The 18,222-nt window shown below is 41.0% G+C and overlaps 2 protein-coding genes across 3 annotated transcripts in view; both read left to right on the top strand.

Moving 5' to 3' along the window:
• The window catches only part of LOC134392123 (aldehyde oxidase-like), an 80,777-nt gene extending 67,806 nt beyond the window's left edge, over window positions 1-12,971 (top strand). The window contains exons 33-37 of one of the 2 annotated variants that reach the window (XR_010025029.1): window positions 442-507; window positions 1,171-1,359; window positions 4,186-4,353; window positions 9,239-10,881; window positions 12,857-12,971. Coding sequence is in view for 1 of the 2 variants with exons in the window: in XM_063116171.1 (XP_062972241.1) it covers window positions 442-507; window positions 1,171-1,359; window positions 4,186-4,353; window positions 9,239-9,289 (474 nt within the window). In the remaining variant the exon portion in view is untranslated. Of the gene's footprint in view, window positions 1-441; window positions 508-1,170; window positions 1,360-4,185; window positions 4,354-9,238; window positions 11,596-12,856 lie in introns of those variants that run through there. The other variant, XM_063116171.1, reaches the window with a different exon arrangement.
• Window positions 12,972-15,263: 2,292 nt separating this feature from the next.
• Window positions 15,264-18,222, top strand: part of LOC134392124 (aldehyde oxidase 3-like) — a 71,663-nt gene continuing 68,704 nt past the window's right edge. The window contains exon 1 of the mRNA XM_063116172.1: window positions 15,264-15,478. Coding sequence (XP_062972242.1) covers window positions 15,428-15,478 — 51 coding nt within the window. The 5' untranslated portion in view covers window positions 15,264-15,427. The remainder of the gene's footprint in view (window positions 15,479-18,222) is intronic.

Here is an 18,222-nt window from a genome sequence, read left to right as displayed (position 1 = left end):
ATTTTCCTGGGATAATCCTTAGGTGTAGAAGGGCCTATGTTAGAACTATATTACACTACTTCGCTACACCACATTAGAACTACATTGCATAGGTCTGCCTAGTTCAAGCTACATGTTCCTTTAGCTGTGTAGTTCTGGTTTTGAGTGCATGGTGGTTGGTTTTTCACAAAATGCCAGTGCAGGAGGACTGATCAAGCTCTTGTGGGGGGAGTTAACCCATGAAAGGGCCCTGATCCAGATTGGGGCTCCATACTGGCTATTTATTGGTGGGAAACTTGCTATGTTGTTTGGTCCTTAGTCCCTATGCAGCACCAGCATTCCTAGCTAGCACTGTTTTTTTTTTCATCATATGGATGTCATTTCTAAAAGGGCAGGTTAATCTCCCCATGCTTCAATTACTCTGAATTTAATATAGCCATACAATTTGCATTTCATTGACAGAACATCAAAACAGATATTGTTATGGATATTGGACGCAGCATCAATCCTGCACTGGATATAGGTCAGGTATGTCTTCAGAATTTCTTCTTACATTTATTTTTGTGGTTAAACTATACAAAAGAATCCACAGTCTCTGATTTGCAAAGGCCATACAATAACATTTTAGGAAAGAGCCTGCAGTGAATAAGTGCCCTGTTCTAAAAACAGCACAATCTGCACTAGAATAAAATTTTGCTACTCAGAATTCATAAATATATCACCATCATCTATTAATCCCACAATTTTTGATAACTACAAATTAATACAAATTATTGATAACTAAAAATTAATGCAGTTCCAAAGTCTAACAGTATAGAAATGGATAATTAAGGTGCAGCTGCTTTTTGCACAAATGTCTGCATTTACTTAGATGGTGGAATTGAGAGAAGGAAAACAAAGAATAGAGATATTTGTGGGAAACGAGGCATTTATTTATACAGTGCTGAGAGTCAGTGTGCAAGTGTCTATGCAATGTTTTTATGTATGTATATTGTTTTTCAGTTCTATGGTAGACTGCACTATTTTTTATGTTTTGTATGTTTGTTTGATTATGATAATAAAAAGACTGATTTAAAAAGCTAACAGTGCTTCCAGAAAGGGTGGCGTCAGTAAGCACTTTTATTTCATTAAATTGTATTGTACAGCAACGTATTTGGGAATCTCACTGTAAATTACATTCTCTCTTGTCAGATTGAAGGTGCCTTTGTTCAGGGTCTTGGGCTTTACACAACAGAGGAACTCAATTACTCTCCGGAGGGAGTTCTTTACACACGGGGTCCAGATCAGTATAAAATTCCTGCAGTTTGTGATATCCCAGAACAGTTCAGTGTCTCCCTGCTGGCGTCTTCCCAACACACAACAGCAATCTATTCATCCAAGGTAAGGAAATAAAAACTAAGGTGCAGCCCTTTTCTCTGTGTAATCCATAGTGAACCAAATTATTGAAGTAAACACCACGAACCTGTTAGTGGGGAAATGATATGAGCGAATAAGCCACTAACGTTTCAAACTCTGAATATCATGTTACTGTGTTGTTAAACACGGGCTGTAATCCATCCCACAGTCATTCATGCATAAGCACCATTGGGACCAACAGCATTAAAGCGTCCATAATCGCGGCCGGGATTTGCCGGTACGTGACATTGGCATTGATACAAACAGTACTACTCTTGCTAAAACAATCTTCTTGAGCTAGTAGCTTTCCCTTAGACTGAGATCTGCAGCTTCACGTTGTATTCTCAGCTGTGCAACAAGAATCCAGTGTGAAGCTGTGGATCTCAATTCTGAAGTGCATCAGCTAGGCCCAAACATATTTTCCTGGAAAGGGCGCATTTATGATAGCAACATTTCTATCCTACGCTTCCTCCCAGGTGCTTGAGATATCATCCGGGTTTGGGGGGGGGGGGGGTGTTCCTGAATTTTATCTCCACAATAAGCCAGTAAGGTTGCCCTGGCAGAGAGCGACTGGCCCAAAGTCATCCAGAGAGCTAAATGTATGAGCAGGGATTTGAACTCAGGTAGGTTTCCGTGGTCTAGGCCGAAGTCCTCTGGGCAACAGTAGATCTAAATTAGGACTGCTGGTTGACTATAGAGCTGGGAGCTTCATAATCAGTGGCTCAGGCTGTACATTGCTAATAATTTCTGTACCATTGTGAAAGAACCATCCACCATGGATCTTCTTCTGATCCAAAATTGGTAGCATGACAACACTACAAATATAACGGAAGGCAGGATGTGTTGTTACAGTTTTGACTTTGTTTGAACTATCTGTCTAGAGTTCAGTGTTTTGGGAGCAGTTAGCCGTCTTAACCCCTATAGCTGAAAAAATACTTCTGAATAAAGTGTATTCCTAAGATTGTTTGGTAGGTTGCAATCTAGTTTTTTTACTAAGAAGAATTAGTACAGGAAAATCTTTTTGGATCCGTTTTTCATTTTTATTAGACATATATTTATAGCATCACATCAAAATCTAGCATTGCTAAAGGTCTTTAGATCTTAATAGCTTAAGAAGAAATACAATTCCTTAAACATTTCTAGTTCTTAGACTTCTAGTCTTAATACCTTAAAAAGGAGAGTTCTTCAGTGTGGTCTCTATGCATCACACATATGGGCTCTACGCCTGCTCGGAGCCTTGCTTCAAATAGCTGAAGAAATATTTTTGACGGGAAAACTTCCCTGCATCTACTGCGCGCATGTCCTAACAGGTTCCTGCCCAGTCCCTCAGTTCTTCGTCAACAGCCATTGTGGCAGCACACGCATGAAGGGGCTTCCTACTGTTCCACGTGTTTTTGAGGAAAATTCTTTTATTCTAACCTTTCTTTCTTCTCGTATTTCCTTATTTGGGGTTTTTTCGTTTTCCTTTATTTGTGTGTATTTTCTTTTGTGGCAATCTTTGGTTGCAGATCTGCCTGAGGGTGTATGGCTGTTAAGGCCCCATTCAGAAAGTGTGTTCATTGTGGGAGCAAGCTTCCCCCCACAGACAGATATTCCCTTTGCGTAGTCTGTCTTGGTGAGGGGCATATTTTGGAGACGTGTCATCACGGCATTCTATAAACGAAAACTTTACCCTATTGACCAGGTACACATTTGACCTGGAATGTTATGGTCTTACTTTACTCAAATAACATTTGGGTTCAAATGATAAGGTTTTAAATTAGCACTTTTTTTCCTTTAGATACCATCCAGGTCATCTTGACCATTATGTTTATGCTAGTTACCCAGAATTCATTATGAACCTGCTTGGGAACCTGTGTTTTCTCTTTAACATAATTACTACTTCTTCGTTATTTTCATTCTCAAATTCTTAATTATTCATCATTAATATTTAGCGTTTGCATTTCATAATAAGACATCTCATATTGTTTTAAGAGGGGTGGATTAGCATTGTTTTCATAGTCTTCCCAGCCAATCTAATAAAGCCAGACCAGCTATTTCCTAAAATCCAGGACAGTGGGAAAGTGGAAGGGCCTCACTGTGAGAGAAAAAGCCTAATTCCTAGGGATGGGTTGCATTTCACTAGATTAGATTGCAGTCAACTTCTGGTCTAGTTGATTTTTTGTTCTCATGTTTTTGTTTTAGATAACACAATGCTGCCCTTGCCTCCTTTTCCAGAGCCCTGATGAATGCTGGCCCTGTCACCTTGGAATTCCCCACAATGGCTCAGAGCAAGGCTATGTGATCCTGGGACACTATGGGCAGTTAGAGTGGTGGCCACCCGGCACTTCTTCAGAGGCCTGCTGCTCCTGCTACCACCATCCCTCTTGAGGAAGACAGGGTCACTTGCCCACTAGAGGACTCTATACTGAGCCACCACCACCCCTCAGACCTGGAGCTGACCCTGACTTTGAGCTCAGAGAGGGGTTAGGAACATATCATACATCATGGACACTATCTACAATAAGTAGGTGCCTGCAGTGTCTCATATCAGCTGCATGGAGGTGCCACTTCATACAGATAGCGCCTCCATACAGGGCCCCACTCACTTCCAGAGTGATTCCATGGAGGCTCCCCATCATGCTCTAAGAATATATATATACTACGTGCCGGGTCTTTCTCCCACAGAACCTAAAGGGAAAAGAGACTCATGTCATGTGTAGGTGAAGCGCTCTCCGCAAGGTTTTGTGTAAAATGCCCTCCACTTTGAACTTGCTTCAAAAACAAAAGTGCTTTCACTGCTTTTGTCTCTTGGTCTTTTTTTTTTAACAGGGTATTGGTGAATCAGCAGTTTTCCTGGGGTGCTCCGTGTTTTTCGCAATATGGGATGCAGTGACTGCCGTGAGGAAAGAAAGAGAATTGCCTGAGGACTTTGAGCTGAACAGTCCTCTGACTCCTGAACGCATTCGAATGGCCTGTACTGACCAGTTTACTGAAATGGTAAAGATATTTGCTTCTTTCAAAGCATTTCAGCATTTATGGTGCCTGTTCCTCCTTTATCCAGTGGAGAAAGGCAGTCCTATGCTTTTAAATCAGAAAACAATTCTTAAAATCTTCTGAGACCTATGGAGTTCCAATGAAGCAATGGCCCTTGAAATCTGGCTTCCACCTCAAACATTTCTATAGGCCAAGGTTACTTTTGTCCCCCTGGGCCTTAAATGTCTTAAAGAGGGCCTTTAGGGCACATCCTCAATAGCTGATTCTTTCCAAAACTCTCACCAGTTTTTGGCTTGGTGAGAGTGAAACTATAATGGTTGACATAACTTCAGCTTAACAATGCTTGAGGGCTGAACCTAGCTCCTAATGAAATCTGGCTTCCTCTATCTTTACAAGAAATAAACAAAGAGAAGCTGAGCTTTTGATCTAAAGCGTGTCAAGATTACAAACATTACTTTTGATGAACACAAGAACTCCTGTTTATGTTCAGAAACTCCTGCCAGGGCCACGTGCAGAAATAAAGATTGTATCCAGCTACTTTGAGAAAGTAGAAGGAGCTAGAAAATCTCCTGGCCAGCATTGTGTAATCTCCTAACTCCACTTGTGGGGACGTGGATGCCTGGAATTTTTCCTGTATTTGTGCACACAGAACACCTCAGAAAAGGATTGTGGGGAAGTGGTCACCATCAGAAACATAGAATCATAGAATCATAGAATAGCAGAGTTGGAAGGGGCCTACAAGGCCATTGAGTCCAATCCCCTGCTCAATGCAGGAATCCACCCTAAAGCATCCCTGACAGATGGTTGTCCAGCTGCCTCTTGAATGCCTCTAGTGTGGGAGAGCCCACAACCTCCCTAGGTAACTGATTCCACCGTCGCACTGCTCTAACAGTCAAGAAGTTTTTCCTGATGTCTAGCCGGAATCTGGCTTCCTTTAACTTGAGCCCGTTATTCCGTGTCCTGCACTCTGGGAGGATCCTGGCCCTCCTCTGTGTGACAACCTTTTAAGTATTTGAAGGCTGCTATCATGTCTCCCCTCAATCATCATCAGTGTCCAAGGCTCAAGGCCTTGCCCTCTGAGTTTTGAAGACATGTCTACAGAGCAAACACAATTCTCATTTGGATGAACAAGGATGTAGGGAAGAAGGCAACTGTTGTGTTTCTCAAGAACTCCTGCCTTATTGGGAGACGATAAAGAAGTCTGCCAAGTAATCCACAAAGCATTATTATTCAAGCAATAAACATCTCTTCCTACCTGAAGAGAGTCTAATCTCTAGGAACTTTCCTCTAGGCAAAACTATGCAAACTAAGCGAGACAATTGTCCTTTCAAGAAGAAGAACAGAAAGCCTTTAACTTCAGGGAGACTGGTTCTGGAGAAGCTGTTGGCAAGAGGCTAGCTGGGTTAACTTTCTCTCACCTTCCTTTAGCTCTGCCCGTTTTAATCTGCAGCGCACTCTAGGATTGGCTAGCCTCTCTGTGTTGTTGTTTATTCGTTCAGTAGACGCTTCGTGACTTCTGATTTCCCATTGACTGTGTTGTTTACCCTTGAGGAGATAAGCTCTGGAGAAGGTTCATTTCCAGTTGGTGAAGAGCCCATGAGAGCCGCCTCCCCCGCTGGTATAGCCGGGCCTGTTTCTGGCACCATCTCCTCTAATTGTGATTGATTGCCTGAAACTCCTTCCCCCAACCTAAGGGGAGCAGGGCTAGACATGACAGCAACCAAGTCAAGGACCTACAGGAAGAGGCAGTCATTATTTTCTTAGATAGAGAGAGAATGTTTCATCTCAGCAGAGCACATCAACATTTTCCTCACAAATCAGTTTGTCTTAGCAGGACAGGTATGAATAAAGCACAGCAGCCCCTGGCACAAGATCAATTAACTAGGTTATTGCAAGTTATCAGACCTTGCCTAATTGACCTTGTGGCGTATCTGATAAACAAGAAATTGGTGAAGTGTTTCACCTGGTTCCCCTAATGGGAATCTAAGCAAGGAACCGCCTGCATACTTCACTGTTGGTTACTTGAGCTACATAGATTCACCTTGAAAGAGATGAGGCTGTCTTCGTTGCGTCATGGGCCAGAAGAGCCTGGTTCTGCTAACATCATTGAGATGACCATAACCAAGCCACAGAGGCTCCCAATAATAACAAATCTCCTGTTCACGATCCAGTCTTGAACCCAGGTCTGAAATACCTTCCCAACACTTTGGAGATCACAGTAGCCTTGCAGAGAGGAGAGAGGGTCTACTAAATAAATCTACCAGACCACTGGGAAGTCTCTGAAACAGTGCAGTTATCTTTGACATCCAGCAGAAAGGCATAGAAGAAGATCCAGCTGTAAGAAAGAAGCAAATGTGGTCTCCAGTCCAGTCATTTTAGCCACCCCAGGGGCCTTGTCATCTTCAGCATCTTCATGTCCAGACTTTCCCAGTGGGATGGTGCTGTTGAATTTAGTTAGGTTATGGACTCCCTGTATTTTACTTTAATACTTTAAGCAAATATGGGGCATTCCTTGTTCTCATAAGTACTACGTAGGCTATGCATAACATCTGTTGCCTATGAAAGAAAAGAGTGACATTTAATATTGGTTTAGCTCCTACCATAGATACCATTATTTTCTCCTGATCCCCAGATCTTCCGGATGCCAGTGCACAAGAAGGAAAAAACAAAGTAAATGTACACAGAATACGATCCAGATTTACACATCGTAGAACTTAACTGTTTCAAGCCAAAGATGGCAAAACTCTGGTCCTACAAGGAATCTTCCTTGGGGAAGGTCTACCTTGGTGCAATGGATACTGGTTAAGATAGTCTAAAGGACCAAGGGAGGTTGTTCTTTGAGCTCAGAGATATTTTCTGCTGCTTTCTCTATGAGTGCTCCATTCAGTTATTAGCAGGAAGAGTCACCAATCCCATTGCATTCATTTGGGAATCTCTACAAAATTGAATGCGAAGTCCTTGCCAAAGCATTCTTTAGAAAGGCAGTGTCAATGCAGTGATCTAAGCGCAAATGTTGAGAGGGTCCAGAAAGCCTCTGACCCTCTCAGGAATGCTTGACTGCTTTTGAACATCTCATTCCTAAGTGTCCGTCCTCACTGGATGGGAGAAGAAAATTGGACTTGCTGTGACTTTTCTTTCTGTCCTTATTATTATTATTTATTTATTTATTTATTTATTTATTTATTTATATAGCACCATCAATGTACATGGTGCTGTACAGAGTAAAACAGTAAATAGCAAGACCCTGCCACATAGGCTTACATTCTAATAAAACCATAATAAAACAATAAGGAGGGGAAGAGAAAGCAAACAGGCACAGGGTAGGGTAAACAGGCACTGGGTAGGGTAAAACTAACAGTATAAAGTCAGAACAAAATCAAGTTTTAAAAGCTTTAGGAAAAGCTTTTTTTAGGACTGTCCTAGTGATGGAAAGTCAGTTAAGTCTCATCCACTAGTTTGTGACTCGGGAATTTCGGTGCCCTCATTGATGCATATTGGCACATCCTCTGGGTTGATTAGAAATTCCAGGGGATTTCTCCTCATATGCACTCTTAAAATTCATTCTTTTTTTGTTATTATTTCAATTATTACATTTTTATACCACTCCACTGAACGAATAAACAACAAATAGCCGAAGCACTCTGGGCAGTTTCCTTTGTGCTGTTGTGTCTTCACTATGAGGTTGCCTTTTTAAAATATTATTTTTATTCAGTTTTAAATCACAGGTTTACAATATTATCAATGAGTACATAGAAAATATTTCAACTTTTGCAACTAATAAAACACAGACGTTACATAAGGAATCAAATTACAGTTAACAGGATTCACAGGAGGTTCGATATATTTATGACCTTATAGAGGAGGTTATCTTTAAGGCGGCTTGCAGCTTCTGACGAGCTCCACAGGTTCTAAGAAACTGATGTGAATGTGTCAATCGAGGGGGCAAAGCCACCGCATGGCTCGTGATATCAGTGCAAATTAGGGGGGAGGGAACGTTGCAATCCTCTTAAGAGATGGAACTTTACAAAGCTGTGTTTTGTTTTCATGTCACTTTTTATCTATCTTTTGTATGCTTTATATCGATTTTGCTGGTCTGTGACCATAATCAATAGACATTGTCGAAATAGGTTTAAATTCTGCCTTCCAACAAAACAAATTAATCCATGCCTGAGTGCTTTTTCCTGCATTAGGACAGTCAAAATTGGTGGACTGTTGCCCAGGAAAAAGGAATGTGGCATTTAAAACTCCGGTGATCGTACTTTGGAATAACTGCAATAAGTTAAGGTTGCTTTTTTTAAAAAAACCTCTCTCTCTCTCTCTCTCCCTCTCCCCTAAGCTATTTTTAATTGAATGATTTTTGTTGCTAGTTTGTACTTGCATATTTTACAATATACAGCCGCAAAGCATATGATTAATTAATACATGAAAAAAATATTTTGTGTATTGGCAGAGCCAGGCCAAAACATTTTGTGCCTGAGATGAAAAAAATATTTTGTGTATTGGTAGAGCCAGGCCAAAATATTTTGTCCCTGAGCTGGAAATGCAAATAGCATTCTCCCCTCTCTTCCAATAATTAACATAAGGCACCATCAACTGGAAAGTTCTCTTGCACAAATCGCATCGAAATGATTGGCAAAATAATGCTCTTGCCCAATTCCTGTGTATTTTGTTGAGACTATCACAGGAAAACATCCCAATAGATTGTACCCCATGCATCAGAACAGTTGGTCTCCCAACCTGCTGCTTTTAATGGTACCCCACATCTCCAGCCTGCAGCAGCGAACCTCCTGAGTCTGTTTCATAGAAATTGAAGATTATTTAGCAGTAAGCCTTGTCAATGGCCTCTTCCGAACTGATCACCCCATTTACAATTTGTTCATTTTCCCAGATCCCAAAGGATGAAAACAAGGCAAGGGTTTCTTGGGTCAACCCCCTTTGAATGAAAACCAAGAACATGGAGAAAATGCCATCTATCAACATCTCCCAGTGCTTAATCAACACATGCACTTCATTTTAGTTAAATTCTTGCTTTCTCATGGGAAGCAGCGTTACTGGCTTCATATTAATTTGCATGGGATTCTCTTTCCTACTTCTTTTCAGATTATTTGATAGTTCAAAGACCTAGCAATGAGGTTATTTCCAATCAATATATGAAATTCACTCACCTATATCTCTAGAAACCTAGTTCTAACCTATTCTGCTCCTGGGACCTGGTGGCCCTTTCAACATCCACTGATCTCCTGCCTCCCTAACTTCCTAACAGCCTGATCTGGCAATAGTTTTCCATGCCTTATTTATATCACAGTAAGGTTGCTCACTGGTGCATGGCATCATTTCATTTATTATATTTCTATACCACCCCATACCCAAAGCTCTCTGGGCTGTTCACAAAAACTAAAAACCATTAAAATACATTATATAAAGTATAAAACCATCATGATCACATCACCCCCGTACTGAAAGATCAGCACTCCTTGCCAGTTGTTTTCTGGACTCAATTCAAAGTGCTGGTTTTAATCTTTAAAGCTCCAAACAGCTCAGGGCCTGGCTATCTGAAGAGCCTTCTTTTTCAGTCTGAACCTGCTCAGTTATTAAGGTTATTTGGAGGCTCTCAATTATTTAGAGGCTCTTTTGATGACAAAGGCCCACTTCTCTGGTACAAGGGCTTTCTCCTCGGTTGCTTCCAAACTTTGGTACACAATGCCTTTGAACCCTTGTCTGGTCCCCCTCTCTGTGTGTTTATGAAGGGGGTCAAGAGACATCATTTTAACTTGTCTTTTCAATTGTTGTGGATTTTAAGGGTGTTTAAAATCTTTTGCTGTGTTTTTACTTTGTTAAGTTTTTTTTATTTTCTGATAATTTTGTAAGCTGCCTTGGTTGGCTTCAGAAAGGCAGTATAGAAGTGCAATAAATAAACCGCTCATTTGCCCAGGACAACAGCATCCTCTCTGCTCCTTAGTTCCTATTTCCTGAATCCCTCCTTTTTTAATTGTCACCTCAGTTTCCCACTGTCTCTACCCACCTTTCCATCCGTCTTCTACCTGTTCCCTTCATAGTCCCCTCTGCTTTTCAGGGCAGAATGAAAGGTTACGGAAAAAAATATTGCAGCTACTGAACACAACAACCACATTTAGAGCTCCTCTGCCTCAGCAATGTCTAGTGCACACAAATCTCTTGTGTCTTGGTGTTACTATGCTTCCTCCCCCCTCCCACCCCCCATGTCTGGGATCTGTGTCGCTGGACAGCCACCTCCTGTATTTGATTCTGTGCATGAGACTTTGTTCAGATGACACACTAAGCCATAGTGGTTAAGTATTTTGAGCTAAACATTATGGCTTAGCATGTCGTGTGAACCATGGTGGCTACATAACTACAGTTTAAACATGTTCAGTAACCATTTCCTGCAATTTCAGATTGATTCACTTTCCACCTTATTTCCTTTGGATATGATCCGTGATGGAATAAATCACAGTAGCTTACTTTGGTGTTGGCCTTTGGTTAAGATTTCATCAGATCTTGTACTCTGCAATGGTATGTGATAGCTCAGGATTCAGCCAAAAAAATTAGAATATAGGACAGTATTATTCAGTCATTGCTGACTGATTTTTTTAAAAAAAAAAGCTACAACATGTATGCAAAGGAGAATACTGTTGTGCATCAGGGGGAGCAATCCTAGGGATCCTGGACAGCCTCTTAGGCTCGATAGGATATTTCATATTCCCAGTTCCACGGGTCAGAGACAGAACTCCAACCTTGGAAGGGGTAATCCACATTCAAACTCTCCTCTCACCCCCTTCACAGCCAGCGCAGAAAGAATAGCCCGAACGGTAAAGAAGCTGTTCCAGTAAGGAAGGGGAGGAGACTGGAGAGGCCAGGATAAGAGCTACCCCAAGGTCTCTTCAGCCTCCTTCCCTCCCCCTTAGAAATGCCCCAGCTAGAAGGGCAAAAAAGCCCATCTAGCAAAAATGGAGAGTGGGAGGATGTAATGGATGATCGTAAACCTTCGAGTTCAGAGGCTTACGATCGAGTGCAGAAGTAATAGGATTACACCCTTCAGTGTTTGTAAAATGCATTGCCTTCTGTAAACTGCTAAGGTACATGCATTAAGATTAGCTGCCTTCCCAGAATATCAAGAATTGAATAATAAAAGCAGTAATTCACTTCACATGGGTAGTTGCCAAATTCCTTCATGTGAGATTTTAGGAGATAATGTGTTACTATGTTAAACGTCAGAGAGGTGAGCTTCTGTTTGATTAAGTGCCTTGTCAAAACACCATAAAATGTAGCATGAATTTAAATATATTAAGTATACTAGTAATAAGGCCTGTAAGTAATATGACTCAATGCTTTCTATTTTATGGCCTCTTGTGCCAAGACCAAATCACTTGATTTGCCCTTTACTATCCTGTACAAAACTGGTTTATTTTCAGACGGAAAAAAGGGACAAGAAAACATTTTGCCTGGCGAAGGCAATTCCAGCATGAAACCATGGGTTTGGAGGGAGGTGTGCCTTTGTTTGTTTGAGAACACGGAGAACAGAAGGGGGTCTAGGTTAGGCCTGTTCTATACCAGGCTGGGACAGTGTGCAAAACTGAAGCAAACGTCTAGGTTCCTAAGCTCTCTTGTCATGGGTGGTTTGTGTAAAACTGAATAGGGTAACTAGGCTGAACTTGGATGTCCTGGGCCTAATATACACCAAACAGGATATTGCATGGTATGAAAGTGGTATATAAGAGGCAGGAGCCACACTATTGCTTTATAGCGGTATTGTAGTGCACTGACAACTGTTGGGGCCCATTGACACATACCATATCCTGCTTCAGGCAGGTGAAGAGTTCGTTCTTGCTTTATGTTTTAACTTATTTATATGGAAATGAATATCCTGTCTCTCTCGTACCCATGCATCTCTCAGGGTGGCTCACTACAATTAAAATCATTCATCCACTAACAAAACCACCCCCAATAACACTACAAAGTGTAGTGTACAGATGCCATTTTAAGCCATGATGGGTTAATAAGCTACTCACAGTAGCTTATTCTGAAAATAAGCTACTGTTATCCCCCACAAGTTCAGACAAATAAACTACTGTCAGTAGTCTGAGTCATCCCCCTGCCCCTATCCTGCTGCAGTCCTCCCACCCCAGCGGTGGCGCTGTTTCACTCATTGGCTACTTCACAGCAGCCTGTTTTAATCTTCCACAATATCCCAAATGAGAGGGGAGAGGTAAAGAAGTACAGTGGCTAAATTCAGCATCACCTAGGGTGGCCATATGAAAAGGAGGACAGGGCTCCTGTATCTTTAACAGTTGCATAGAAAAGGGAATTTTAGCAGGTGTCCTTTGTATGCATGCAGCACCTGATGAAATTCCCTCTTCATCACAACAGTTAAATCTGCAGGAGCCCTGCCCTCTTTTATATCTGGCCACTCTAGCACAGCCCCTGCAGCTATATTACATTCTAATATACTTGCAAACTAAACTATTTAACATGAACAATTCACTCCTAGAAACTACAGCGATAACCGGTGCCAAGATTTCTCTTTGTAAATAACAGAGTTGATCAGAAAGGGGAACTGACTGTTCAGACAAAGAAGAAGATGAACTCTTCCTGCCTGCATAATATGAGGCGTAAGTCAAGAGTGCCAGAAGAGTGTTGTGATTGTAGGGTTCCAGCACAGAATGTGAGGCATTTGTGCCTTTTGTGTTCTGCTTATGCATTTTCCCATGGGAAACAGGTTTCTGTGAATTTAGATTTCTTTATCACATGGGAGGGTCCATGCCTCAGGGTGACAGCAGGCATGGCTTTTCTCAGACAGGCCAGGCACAATGTCTCCAACTCTGCCAGGTATAAGTTTATTTATTTATTAGATTTATAGCCCACTTTTTGACTAGAGTCCTCAAAGTGGCTTACAATATATATAAAATACAACGGATATAGCAAGAACCACTTGCTCAAAAACAAACCCCACGCGATCTTGATTTGAGCAGAAGCCAGCATCTGATGCGCCTACCCGCACTGAAGCTGACGTCAGTTGGCTATGTTTGGTAGGTGTTTGTGGGGACGGCAGTCCAAATGGAGCAGGCCCTGATGTTCCCCTTTGTAAGTTGGTCGCAGCCTTTGCTGTATTCATGTCCCAGAGCATCATGACCGGGGGAGGGGGGGGACACACGCCGACAAGTGCCTCCCCAAACAAGGAACTTCCCACCCCAGTCCCCCCCACATTGTTGGAAGGAAAGGCACTTTTCACACATACAAGTGCATGCATATACTGTATTAACATCTCTGTAGCTCTTCTACAGTTTATTTATTTAGAGTATTTTTATTCCACACCTCTGCCAAAAAGGCTCTTGGAGCAGCTTACAATTGATCAGTAAAGAAGACAGTCCCTGCCCTCAGGCTTACATTCTAAAAAAGACATGACACACAAGGAAAAGGGGATGGGGAGGGAAGAGGGAGAAAACAAAAAGAAATTAAGGAGACTGTTCAGGCTGGTGGGAAGGCCCTGCTCCGTCTTCTCATCTCCCAATGGAAGGGCAGATCAACAGCTCCTTCTTCTTCCACACAGGGTGAAGGTGTTAGCCCTGGGGGGTGGGGGGTTCCAACTGAGGCAGGCTCTGATGGTCTCTGCCTGCTCCATTCTCCCTCTCTTCAAATGCAGTTCAAATGCAGCCCTTGAACCAACAAAGGCTATGCATTTTGCAGCTACTGACATACTCTTCAAGATAAATCTGATTTTTAAAAAGTGTTGTCTTAAACCAAAAGCAAACCAAAGAACAAAATAGGCTTAAGGAAACAGATTAGAAACAATGTGCCAAATTCAAGTGGAAGTTCATGTATTTGGGGCATAAAAAAGGTTTTTTAAACAAGTTTTAAAATCTGTATTAAAAAAAATCCCCACTGATGAAGACCTTGTGGGTCAAAACGCGTTTGGGATTATTGTTTGTTGTATTTTTGTGGACCATTTTGTTCCAATTTTAAGTGTATATATTTGTTTTATGATTAAATATATATTTTCTATGGACACATGATTTTATTTCAATAGGTATAGCTCCACTTGAATTTGGCACATTGTTCCTAATCAGTTTCCTTAAACCTATTTTGTTCTTTGATAGTCTTCAAGATGCTACTAGACCAGTGGCAATCCACTAAGGAGAAACAGGGAATATCTGGCAAGCAGGAGAAAGAATTAATTTATTATTTATATATGAGGTGTGTAAAAGTAAAAAAGAAAAACTCTAAAGACAAATTAATATTTTTCAAAATTAAAATTAATTTCCCCTCCAATGTGTAGGCCTAAAGTAACCCTTTAAGTTTTTTTCAGAAATAATGTTTAGTTTTAACGTGAAATATACTGTATTTTTCTTTCAGAAAAAGTGAAATATACTGTATTTTTCACATCTCACCTAGGAATATATATTGTCCCTCCTTTGCTCCCCACCCCCATTTTTCTTCTGGTGCCACCACTCCTATTCCCATCCATGCAAAGCTGAGTCTGTTTGCTCACATTGTAATAAAATACATATTAGTTTTAGTTAAGTTTGTGGTTTATTGCTAATTTACACCACCACACTATTATAGTTGCGAAACAAGGAGACTTATGGGGAACATGTGGCAGTTGTTGGACTGCAATTCCCATCATCCTCACCATTGGCTATGCAGCCTGGAGGTCCACCCATTCCCCACCCGTTGGAAAGGATTATCTCTCCATGGCACACTGTGACTTTAAGCCCAAAATCACCCAAAAGGTGCATCAGTTGAGTACGTGTGTATACATGCATGTATGAACAAAAGTGTGATGAAAGACACACATTAACATTAGGTATAGGAACTTTAGCAACCTCCAAACAGTTTTATATTTTTCCAACCAAATAAATGTCATATACGTCTGAAGAGGAAGAAATATAACATGCAATGGGATTTGAAATGCTCGGTTCTGGCTCCTCCTTTTTACTAATTACATGTGTCACTTGCATCTGAGAAACACAGACAGAAGATTTAATCTAGTGCTGAAAGCAACTAAAACATCAATACTTCTTTGCTGGTGTCTAGTATCCTCTTAGACAGCTGTCAAGACAGAATGGCTTGTCCCCAATCAGATGAGCTCATATTTTTTGTGAATGGCAAGAAGGTAAGGATTTTTTTTTCTTTAGTAATTTGGTGTGCTCTGATGTTGTTTTTAATTTAGGGGGGGGGGGGATTCCCACATACACAAACAAGGCTAGTAATATATTTTAGAAGTTATTCCTGATCATGCAAATTGATTAACTTTGTACATATTTTCTCTGAGACTTTTGGCATTTTAGCATGTCATTGTTAGTAGCTGAGACTTTTTGTAGGTGCATTATTAACCATCAGGAACCATTCCCAGCCAAAGAAAAACATCTGGGCTAAGATGTTATATACCTGGGCTAAGATGTGCAAACACATCCAGAAGTGTTTGAATGCTCAGTTCTGGTTAAAATGCATAGGAATGGAGAGTCAAGCCAATGTTGTTTGAAATAAACTCAAGAGTTTCAGATATAGTTTTGTCTGACGTAGTAACATCTTGGCACAAATTCACCAAAGTTTTAAAACTGTAAATAAGGTGGGAATATGCTCTGACAATAAACTAATTAAGTTGTTTCCTTTATGGATTACGATTTTGCAATATAAATTGCGGGTGCAAGGCACCCTTTTTGGATTGGGCCTATAGCAATAGAGGAAAGGGTTAAAGCCCTCCTGTCCCCTCCTCACTAGGGTCCTGATCCAGATTTGGGGTTCCTGCACCAACTATAGAATAAAAATTAAAGTAATGTCTGTTTTGGCCCTTATTGCCCTGTAACAATCTGAGATGGAAAAGTCATTAGCTGAAAGTTTCTCTAAGAAATCTAGTCAAATGACATTTCCCTTAACTTTCCCTTCCCATGTAGATCATGGGCCGTAACCAACTGTGTCATTCCATTAACACAAATGATGTTGCGCTAGCAGAAACTAGATTTCAAACTATGAACAAGAGGAGAATCCTGTTAAAGTTACAATTGCACAAGTGTGCTTGCACAAGCAGTTGTGCATTACATCGTGCAACGGGTTGCACATAACTCTTGTACAAGCCGTTGTTCATTTCTTGAGTATTCCACTGGCACAACTCATTGCATGATCAGTTGTGCACATCTAATGGGCAACCGCTTGCACAATGGAAATATTCAGCAGAGTTCTGATAGTGCTCACACACCACTTTTCTCAACTCAGTGGGAAAACTCCACTCAATGGTGGAGTTTGTGGGGGTTACTCACCACACAACGTGTTCCCACTCCACCGTTGTGTGGATGTGGCCTCCTGTGGAGTGGAGTAAAAGTCAACCCAGCAGCTGAGGTCAGACGACACACTAATCAACAGTTGTTTCCCATTCTGTTCCTATTACGCCCACACAGCGTGTCGTCCGAACTCAGCCAGCATTTGATTGACAGTTCCTCCACCCTCTCTCCTCTCAATGGTATCCCATCAGCTATTGCAGTTTTTTTTAAAAAAAATCCCAGTGGCTTTCCTAGAGCAGCACTGCCTCCTTTTGCTGCTGTTGCAAGGGAATTCTATGGCCACTGGGGAAACTCCACTGAACAGGAAACTCCATGGAGCCCTCCAAACAACATGGAACACTACGGTTGTGCAGGAACTGTCCTCTGCACAGAGTGGAGATTCGGGGTGGAGTGTTTTTCAAAATACACTCCACCATTCGGTGGAATTTTCCCTCCAGACAAGACTTTTCTCAATGATGGTGTAACAATAACAGTGTTGTATGAACTGAAGTTTGCGGAATGACACTGTTGGACAGTGCCCCATATATGTAATCTAACATTTAATGTAGAGAGGGAAGCAGGGAAAATAATATGCTTTTGCCAGATTTCCTAGCTACTTGGCCTGCTTGTAGCAGTTATATGCTTTTAGACGCCAAGTAAAGACCTTTTTATTCTCCCAGCATTTTAACAGTCTATAAATAAATTTTAACTTGGTGTTTTAAAATTGTAATTTTGCACTGCTGCTGTTTTTATCTGGTTGAGCTTTTATATTGTATCTTATAGTATGGTTTTATACTGTTGTTTTATACGTTGAATGTTTTTAATTTTTGTGAACCGCCCAGAGAGCTCCGGCTATTGGGCGGTATAGAAATGTAATAAATAAATAAATAAATAAAATTATGTTTTGTATATTTTCAACTATATGTGTAGTATAGCATCCATACTGTAAACCACTGTTTCCAATGGGCAAAAGGTAAGCAGTTTATTAGCCGTCCTGTTGAAATTAGTGGGGTTTACAGTTAACTGGCTGTATTTTGTATATTTTGTATCTAATCTTATCATAGTCTTTCCAGAAAGAAAAGGACATGAGAGTAGTAGAGATCATTAGACTTAAATAGTAGTAATAGAAAGTAGTAGTAGAAACAATTAACCCTTAAGTTCAGATTCCTTCTTATGGCAGAACAATACATTACACTTTAGATAGGGGTACTGCTGAAAAGTATCCCCAATAGAATTCTTTCCCTCTTCCCTGTCATGCATAAGAGTAATTATTCCATGCCCACATGACATAAGAAATTAGGGTGCTTCCAGACAGAGCGTCCCTACTGCTACCAATAAATAGGCATTGTGCAGGTGTTTCAGCTCTGTTTCCTTAATGGATTTTCTGCAATAACAAAAAAGATGGAAGAGCACGGGAAGGTTATGAGAGTGGAAGACAGCTTCATCTAGACCCCCATAAAATTTGTGAAATGACATACAGCAATGGCACAATAAAAGACTCAACTCAAAGCATCTGTCAGTAAGCTGCATTCTACTAAGGCAAACGATTGGTTTTTCTTGCTCATTATTGTTTGCACTAACTGGCAGCAGATCTCCAAGG

This window comes from Elgaria multicarinata, chromosome 2, assembly GCF_023053635.1.
Source record: "Elgaria multicarinata webbii isolate HBS135686 ecotype San Diego chromosome 2, rElgMul1.1.pri, whole genome shotgun sequence".
NCBI classification, from domain to species: domain Eukaryota; kingdom Metazoa; phylum Chordata; class Lepidosauria; order Squamata; family Anguidae; genus Elgaria; species Elgaria multicarinata.
This window is presented reverse-complemented; position numbering and strand designations above follow the sequence as displayed.